The 9,710-nt window shown below is 37.5% G+C and overlaps 1 protein-coding gene across 2 annotated transcripts; it reads right to left on the minus strand.

The window, feature by feature from the left end:
* Positions 1–2,864: 2,864 nt before the first annotated feature.
* On the minus strand, positions 2,865–9,320 carry si:ch1073-59l16.1 (uncharacterized). 2 transcript variants are annotated; one of them, XM_051098210.1, is made up of 9 exons: positions 9,181–9,320; positions 8,495–8,812; positions 6,562–6,910; positions 4,331–4,425; positions 4,176–4,246; positions 3,959–4,024; positions 3,799–3,864; positions 3,665–3,708; positions 2,865–3,050 (listed from the first exon to the last, which is right to left on the minus strand). In XM_051098210.1, the coding sequence occupies exons 1-8, from the start codon at positions 9,227–9,229 to the stop codon at positions 3,667–3,669; spliced, it is 1,056 nt and encodes a 351-aa protein (XP_050954167.1). In that variant the 5' UTR covers positions 9,230–9,320; the 3' UTR covers positions 2,865–3,050; positions 3,665–3,666. The 2 variants fall into 2 exon arrangements, with proteins under 2 accessions (XP_050954167.1, XP_050954168.1); XM_051098211.1 differs by having other exon boundaries at positions 2,865–3,506.
* Positions 9,321–9,710: the final 390 nt, after the last annotated feature.

Here is a 9,710-nt window from a genome sequence, read left to right on the forward strand (position 1 = left end):
AGCGCGTAGAACATTATTTTCTCACTTTCTCTCTCTGTCTCGTTTTCCTGATTGCTGTTTTGACGCGGGCTGCCAGGGCCCTCCCGGTGCTCAGGTGACAGTGGCAGACCTCTCTTTAAGTGTTAATGGGACGTCACCAGCTGTCCGCACAGGTAGATCCAGAGCCCTGCCCCGAACCATCTGTGCATCCTCCATCATTACCGCCTCTGAAAACAGAACAGAGAGAGAGAGAGAGAGAGAGAGAGAGAGGTGGCCAGAGCTCAGGAGACACGAGCGGAAGGAGGGATTAAACAGAGAGCAGGATAATGAGAAGCGCTGGGGTCTCCCGGAGGAATACGGCCAGCTGTCACTCACAGACCCCACCGGCCACCTGGACCCGGTTCCCACACTCACCGGACCCGCTGTGACGCAACGCGTGTTTCATTCAGACTCTGTCAGACTGATCCTGGATCAGCTTCCTATATCAGACTCATGGTTTAAAGAGAGCTTCAGCTCAGGATTGGCAGGTTTTCACAACAAAACCCATCCAATTGCTGCTCAATTCTAGACTAGTCGCGTTATTGAGGTCACTTCAACCTGCGGCAACAGTGTTAAAGTAGCCCAGTTCCGCAGGAAAATCACGGACTTGGCAACACTGGTTCAGCTCGCTCTCAGCTGATACGGCTCCACGCAGAACTGCTGTACTCTTGATGAGATGACGACTACAGATTTGAACTATAATTTAATGGTGCGTTTGAAACGTTTATTGTGGCCAATAATAGCTGACTTACTTGTTTAAATACCAAAGATTAGACCAGTTTAAACCAAGATTACAAAATCATGAAAAGCTGCTACCACACAAAACAGCTGGTTAATCACTTAGTAACACCCTAGTAACCACCTGGCATACTCTAGTAACCACTCAGATAGTCTTGGTAATGGCTAATTGCCCTTGTGAAAAGAAAGGAATAGCAGGAATACTTCTAAACTTAAAACAGAAATGTTATGCTTAATTAAATGTTTTCAGAGTCTTAATGACATTTTAATTGCAATTAAATGAGAGTGTATTGTTTAAATTGATATTAAATGCAATTAGCTGAACCTAAAAGTGTTTTGACTGAAGTACATTACTTCAGTACATCTTCATATGTCATTTCATAATTACTTCTGTTGTTTTTGAAATACGGTTCAAGTTCTGCTTAATGTACTGACAAGCAATTATGATCAACTAAAATAAACTTTGATGTAATTTCTTTAATAACTTTAAAAGTAATATCCAATAACACAATACAGTTAAATGTCTTTTAACTGTGTGTGTATGTCTTTACAGCATGACAAAACATAAAATATAATGATTTCAGACACTTTTAAATCAAACTTTTAACTTGACGCTTTAAAAGTGTACTTAAGTGATGCTCAAGTCATGAAACTCTCTTTTTGAGTCATTTAAGGTTTTTTTATTTCATTAACATTATATACTTTTTTAATGCTTAAAGATAGAGTTAATCCAAAAATGAAAATTCTGTCATTAATTACTCACCCTCATGTCTATGCAGGGTCAGAAAGCTCATGGGTTTCTTAAAATGTCTTAATTTGTCTTCCGAAGTTCCGAAGGCCTTATGAATTTGGAACAACATGAGGGTGAGTAATTAGAATCTTTATTTTTGGGTCAACTATCACTTTAAGATCTAAAGTCCACTACAAGTGCGCATTCAGTACAGTTAAGTGCACTTCTTTTTCACAAGGGTACAAACAGTAAAGCTTCTGACTTGCACAACAATGGGGAAATTCTTATCATCACCCACATTTTCTTCATGAAATGTTAAGTGCAGTCGAACGCATTATAAATCATTCAGCCCTTTATGGAGAATCATCACATGAAGGACAGATCTGACCGCTTAATCACTGATGGATTAGCATGACTGTTAATTAAATGAAACTCTTCATTATTTATCACAGCGGTCATGACTTCATCATAATCTTCTGAAAAACAAACAAAACAGCCTCTTAAATCAGCTGAAGCCAGTTTGCTGGTTTTATGTAGTTCTCTGGTCCTGCACAAAACCCTCTTGAACCTGCAGACCAGACTGGACTGAAGTTAATTAATACATGATGAACGAGTTGAAATGAATCAGGATGAAAGATCTATTAGTTCCTCCACAGCAGAACACTGATAATCAACAATACAGCACAGTGCGACTCTTTCGTCTTATGTTTATTTACACTGTTATAAAATATCTATAAACAGGGTCATGGTCGCATATATTACATGTATTCATGAATGCAAACGGCATTATTGTGACACGGGTGATGAATGTCTCTGAGGCCCCCTTGAGGAATCAATCTGTCATTACACACACAAACAAACCTTTAACTTCACCGTAACACACACTGTAAATAAATTATTAGAGTACATTTTACAAGAAAGTACTAATTCAGTTTGAAATTTTACACTTCATTCAATGTTACTTGACGTTTCTTTGTAATCATTTGTGAAATTTACTCGCCTTTTTCAGTGTTGTTTGACACATTCATATCTAGTCCAGGTTTTAGTAAACATGCAGATATATTCAGCTCTACATCATCAATAACAGGATTCCAGTGCCTCTTTCTATTTACATTACATTGCATTTGTGTTTACCTTCATGTTCTGTACAGACACTGATGTATTGGCTAGTTTTGGGGTCCTATCTGTAAAATTAACTACATGTTTTTTTTAAATCCAGTATTTTTCCTTCCCCTTCTATAAATATTTTTTTTTCTGGCCTAATAAGGCTGTTTTAGGTCTATCTGACACACAAAACACATCAGTGATGGTCAGGGCTGTAATGTGCGCCGCAAGAAAATGAAAAACATGAAAAAACTCACACCAAACGAGTAAAACCTCTGATATTCAAACTGTATTTACATTTACATCAATGCATTTGGCAAACACTTTTATCCAATATGACTTTGCATTCAAGTTCACATTTTCAGTCCATGCATTCCCTTGGAATCAAAACCATGACCTTGGCTTATAAATGAAGGTGTTGCAATAAATTGCAGAGATGTTCCCTGTGGCTTGGAAAACCCTGAATAAGGCACATTTAAATGAATTAAACAGTAATAAAATTAAATAAAATGCCCCTGCCTGCTTCATACAGTCTCTTCAACACAGCGCTCAGGTTTGGTTAAGATTGGAGAAACTCCAGTAAACAGCTGCTGAATCACACAACAGATTCACTCCTCCAACGTTTTCAACATTGCTAATAATCATGAATGTTTGTTGAGCAGCAAATCAGCATATTAGAATGATTTCTGAAGGATCACGTGACACTGAAGACTGGAGTAATGATGCTGAAAATTCAGCTGCGCATCACAGAAATAAATTACATTTTAACAGATATTCACATAGAAAACAGCTGTTTGAAATTAAAATACAATTTTACAGTTTTATTTTTATCAAATAAATGCAGCCTTGGTGAGCAGAAGAGACTTTTTTCAGGAACATTAACATCAGTGTATTTAATATGGAAGTTCATTCATTTCTGTAATAATAAACCAGAGCAGGATGTTTTGCTTAATGAATATAGCTTTGAATAATCTCTTATTAATTATGGAATGGTTTTCTGTGATGTAACAACTGGATTTATGGCCAATGGATGATATTAAAGAAACTGATAATAAACAAAACATCCAGACTCACAGTCACTTCTTCAAAACGTTCACATAATCTGGTTCTCTGAGAGACTAGAGGAGAAAAACAAGACACAGTTAGCAACCAGTTTGTGTTTTAAAGCATATTAACCAAATAAACATGAAGAAAATGCAAGTATTTACCACTTTTGATAAATCACTTTTTTTGACCAGAGCTGGTCTGGTGGATTTCTGAATGGAAGCAGGTATCTGTCATACACACACACACACACACAGTGTTCTTCAGCAGTGTTTTACTATGGTATGACAGGCAAAGATTAAAGGGAAATGTGAATATCCAGACCTCACTGTTTGTTTTGAGTCCGGCCATATTTTCATACACTGCTTCCCCATCAGCACAGCCGTATGACTGACAGTGAACAGAAAACAGAAACAGTGAGCTTTCTTAGAATTTGTTCAGTCTGCGGTTTGTTTTTAATGTAACGGAGCACAGGTTTTTCTCTGAACTATTGCAGCACTATTGCTGAATCACTGTGATGATGCTGTGCTGCTGAACTCACATGCGATGACTGACTCCTGTGCATCGTCACGTACTGACCCTCCTCCGCTTCATTCACCGACTGGAAAAATCCTACGAGAACAGCGTCACACTGTCTGAATAATACTGGGACTTTACATAGGGTCACAAAACTAAAGATGCAAGTAAACAACTTACTTCTTTTGCAAAACTTAAACAGTCTCAGTGCAGAGTAAATGACTATGATCAGGAGAATTTCCAAAATCACAGGCAACAGAAATAAAATAGCCGTCCTAAAATACAACAGAATAATGAAGAGATTTAAACGCCTACACACTTCAATACACAGCTTTGCATTTTTACATATCCATTCATTTGAAATGGCCTTAAATGGTTTAAAGAGACAGTTCACACAAAAATGATCATTCTGTCATTTACTCTCTCTCTCATGTTATTCCATTATGCATGATGCTATTTCTTCTGAAAAAACACAAAAGCAGTGTCAGACCTTTTGGACTGTTTTTGTGTGTTTTTCCCCGTATGCCCTTATTTGGTCCTTCCTGTTCCGTTTGTAATTATGATGTCACTGTTTGATTGTTCACCTGTCTCCCCCGATTGGTTCATCTGTGTATTTAAGGTTGGTTGTGTTCACGTTTGTTTGTCGGTGATTGTATTGTCTTCACGTATTGTTACTCCGTGTTTGCTGGTCCCTGCTGTTTCCTGTCCGTTCCTGTTTCCCTGTGGATATTATAAATAAAACTCTATGTTTTGGACCTCCTCGCTTATCCTGATCATTCCCCGCACACGACACCTTGACAAGCAGATATTTTGACAAATGTTCAAGTTGCAAAAAGTAGCCCATATAGCTTAAAAGTAATGAACTTTTATTTTGAACGCAAAAGACTTTTATTTGACACCATCTGGCCACTATATGCTTTAATTGTATGGAAAATAGCAGTCTGGACGTTTTCAAAAACAACAATATCAAAAATATCTATATCTGCTTTTGTGTTCCACTGACACATTTTTTAAACTGGGGGTTGGGAGTTGATAAAAAGCTAAAAATACATAAATAATAAAATAAAAAAAATCATAATTCAAAATTAAAAACAATCTAGTAAAACACTCATATTAGCGTGTGCACCCACTATGCTGAGCCGCATAAACCGGGACTGGAAGGGCGAGTAATGAATGTGTGTGTGTGTGCATGTGCATGTCTGCAATGGTAAAGAAAAATCACTTCTTTACAGTTTACCTGCATGTCAGTGACTCCACTCTAAAAAATGCTGTGTTAAAACAACATGGACAGACCCAGCTATTGGGTGGTTTTGACCCAGCAGTTGGTTTAAATGTTTAATCCAACCTTCCGGGTAGTTTTATTTAACTCAGCTATTGCTTTTTTTTTTTATTATTATTATTAAAAAGAACCCTAAATAGATTGGAAATTAACATTTGTTATTATGTTCAGTAAATAAGCATTTATTAAGTTGAATAAATAATCATTAAATCATAAACATATTTTAAATAGCTTATTATTAAATTTGATTATTGATGATGCCTCTAGTAATTATGTGTCTATTTTTTAATTTACAACCTATTTTGGGTTCATTTTAAAGCAGCTATAGTCGTTTTTAAGCAATAGCTGAGTTTAACCCTTCAATTGTCACCCCCATTCTTGAACATACACGTGAAAGTGTATGAAATCCAAACTTAAAGTGTTATAATTCATGAACAAATACATTTTCTAATATGCTTTTGAAGTACCATTTCTATAGTAATGCAATGCCAGATTTTAAAATGGCTTTCAACGGATGAATTTTGAGGTTTTTAAATTTTAAGTGATATATAATTTATGATCATTTCTAAAAGATGATGGGGAAAAAGGCAACTAAAAAGGCTTTTGGTGACAAAGATCAGAACACGTGCTATGATAAATTAATCTGTTACTGTTCCTACATAATTTGAAACAAAAAACAGTGGTGAAATATCTGCTTAGGAGTCTCTGACCTTTCCAACAATATATAGTTTATCATGATTGGATTAGGATTTAATTGTAATATAGGGAAGGTAACTTAGGCGTCTCTGAGGGAGACAGTTAAAACGTTAAATAAAACTACCCCAAAGGTTGGGTTTAACATTTAACCTAACCACTGGGTCAGAACAACCCAATCGCTGGGTTTGTCCATTTTTCAGCCACTGCTGGGTTGTTTCTAACCCAGCATTTTTTACAGAGTATTAACTGACGTCAGAGAACCGTGAACATGTGAATGTGTCAGTAAACTATTGAGATGTTAACTTGAAATCTCAGTGGGACTGTTCAGAAGTGTTTTAGGTCAAAAGGCTGAAAAGGTTTGCCCCGAAGAAAGACGGTCGTACGAATTTAAAGCAGCATGAGCGAGTAAACGAGCCGTTATATTAAGGATCATTACCTTTTGCGAGGGCCGGGTGAGATCTGAACAGACTTTGCCATAACCGGACTCATATTGCTCTCATTCTCATCTACAGCAATGTGAACAGGCATCTGCAGATCTTCTGTTGAGCAGCAGTACCATCCCGCGTTCTCCATCTTCAGTCCGCTCATCCTCACAGTCGTGTTTCTCGGACCATATCTGATCTCAACCGAGGCGCCGTCTAACGTCCCAGACGCTCCTGTAAAGCACTGACCCCCAAACTTACACCATTTCACAATACTTTGCCCCTGATGGTAGCAGGTGATGGTGACGCTGCCGTTCTCGGATCCCATCACGTTCTGAGAGTTCACGTGAAGTCCAGGAGAGTCTAGAAATTGAATAGAAAGCAGCAGTTGCAACTCAGTTAGAAGTGTGTTAAAGCAATAGTTCATCCAAAAAAAATGTGATCACCTTCAGGCCAGCCAAGACTAGGATGAGTTTGTTTGTTCATCAGATTTGTAGAAATGTGTCATTCCATCACTGTCTCACCAATGGATCCTCTGCAGTGAATGGGTGCCGTCAGAATGAGAGTCCAAACACCTGATAAAAACTTCACAGTAATCCACAAGTAATGAGATAACATCTTGAGAAGACAAAAGTGTTAAAGTTTAGAGCTGTTTTGCTTGTAAACGGTGCTTGATCTGTGCAGATTTCTCTCCTGATTCAGACCAGAACACTTTTTCACTGGAGGAAGCGTCATTATGGATTATGGATTTGTATTTGAGTTTGATGGACTGGAGTGGTGTGGATTACTTGTGGATTATTGTGATGTTTTTATCAGTTGTTTGGACTCTCATTCTGACGGCACCCATTCACTGCAGAGGATCCGCTGGTGAACAAGTGATGCAGTGTTGCATTTCTCCAAATCTGATGAAGAAACAAGTAAATATTGAACTATTTGTCATCGTCTGTCATTTATCTCGCTTTTATGAGTTTGTCTACAGTACCGACGCTCCTTATGCAGAATACGCAGTCTGTGTAGGACACCAGCTCCCAAAAATCTTTTGTTCTATATTAATATTAAGATATAAATAAATAAAAATATTATATATAATTAAAAAAACAATATAAACCTTAACATATACATTAAAATGCTTTTTATGGTGAACGCAGTAGGTGTGACGTGTCATTCCCACATCCGCGCCCGCCCTCACCTGTTTGCAGCTGACTGCAAATGATCATAACTGATGGACAACTATACCTGAGAAAAGACATCAGCAGTCCGGCGCAGAGAAAAGAAAAAAAAGCCCAAGCGGAAGCCCGTGCATCACTTTCAGGTCCCCTATGCTCATATCCTGTAAAACTTTTTTTGGCTGCTGAGGTTAATAACGTGTTTTAATGTCGGTAATAATTTCACCAGCAATGCATCTGCTTTAATATTCTCTGAGTTTCTATGTTCCATTACGAAAACTAGCCAACAACCAGAAAATCATGGTTGCTGAAGCCAAGATAACCACCTTTGTAATAATAACTTTAAAATAACTTAAAATGCATTTTATAAAAAATTATATAAAAAAAAAACAATGAGGCAATGATGATTGGTTAATTAATTTAAGTTTCATTCAACACTGTTAAAATGCATAATGTAATTCAATTTATGTACATTACATATTATTACAAATGCCTGCAGAGATCCTGGTAATTACTTTTATTACACTTACAAAACATTTAATTCAAATATCCACTTGTTCTTTAATTTTTGGCCACCTTTTTGCGGTAGAAATGCTACAGTCTCTAGAATTTATTCAACAAAATCACATGGACATCACAACCCTTATAATAGGTGTTTTTTCCCCATAATATTTGGGGGAGGAGGCACAATAATACAATTCTGCTTAGGGCACCCATCTGGCCAGCAGCGACCCTGTTTGTCTAGTTTCAGCTGGTTCAAAGAAGTGTAAGATGGTCTCACCTGCTGTGACGTTCAAGAAAAACCCTGCCCGTTTATCAAAAGCTGAAGGAACTTGAATGGCACACCAGTAATAGCCAGATTCCTGCACGTCGTCCATGTGGACGGTGAAGATGTGACGTGACGTGTCGTCTGAGATCAACGCTGTTTTGCGACGACATCTCTGATCGGAGAAGTCCACATAATCACTCAACAGCCAAAAGTATCCAGCACTCAAGTACTTGCATGAAAATGCGTATTTCTGATGATATAAACAAGGAATTATGACAGACTGTCCTCTCTGAACACATATCTGCTTGATTGTAGTGACGTCCTGAGCTCCTGCAAAAATAAACACTGTATATTAAAATGCTGAATTCATCCAAAAGTCTGTGGCGTTTATGATTTTTTTTTTTTTTAAACTTAACACATTTAATTTCATATGCATTTCAAAAATAAATGAATAAATTGTAAAAGTAATAATATAAACATATCATATAACAATTTGATCCAACTGTGAAATATTATTTTATAAAAACGTTATAGTCTCAGACTACCCTAGTGTTTACTCTTCATGCCACTATCATAATATTGCACTGACTTAATGAATGTAGTAGTTTCACATCTTTGCATAAACATGAAAATGATTCATAGGACAATAAAGCAAGTGTGGCTGTAAACGGTACGGATGCTTGTGCAGTTCGTCTCACCTGAGAGTCTGATGAAGCTGAAGATGAAGAGTAGACCGTTCAGATCCATGTCTGTGTCATTGTGAAGTCGTCTGACAGGAGTGCATGTGAAATCTGCTCTTTTTTCATCTCTAGTTCCTGTTTTTCAGCAGCTCCGGCCTGACTCACTCTCCTGCACGCAGCCACGATTTTGCAAGAGTATTTGTGGATAGTGTGACAACTGCTTATTTATTTATAACAGATTTTCAAGTCAGGTGGCACCAATGTGACAGATGTCCTCACAAGCAATAATGAAAACAGCAGACAGAGACAAACCCACCGATGGCTTTAGCTCCACAAAAGTCTTTCCAGGAATTAAAAAAAAGAACATGAAACAAGCACTGTTTACACCCACAGTTTTCCACTTTGTGAAAACAAACGCTCAGATCTCTGGCACTGGATGACTCTCATCATGAGCTTTTGCCAGAACTCAGACTGAGAAATCAACACACCAGACAGACAGACTGGGTTACGGGTCAAAGAAACGATTCACCTAAAAATAAAACAACTGC

Source organism: Labeo rohita, chromosome 24 (assembly GCF_022985175.1).
Source record: "Labeo rohita strain BAU-BD-2019 chromosome 24, IGBB_LRoh.1.0, whole genome shotgun sequence".
NCBI lineage: Eukaryota > Metazoa > Chordata > Actinopteri > Cypriniformes > Cyprinidae > Labeo > Labeo rohita.

Bases quoted from the DNA above. Each gene is read 5' to 3' on its own strand.
- si:ch1073-59l16.1 (XM_051098210.1), bottom strand. From the start codon at position 9,229: ATGGATCTGAACGGTCTACTCTTCATCTTCAGCTTCATCAGACTCTCA. The intron at 6,911-8,494 runs GTGAGACCATCT...TTCAATTTCTAG, and splicing joins TTTCTTGAACGTCACAGCAG to ACTCTCCTGGACTTCACGTG. The intron at 4,426-6,561 runs GTAATGATCCTT...GTTGTATTTTAG, and splicing joins TCACCCGGCCCTCGCAAAAG to GACGGCTATTTTATTTCTGT.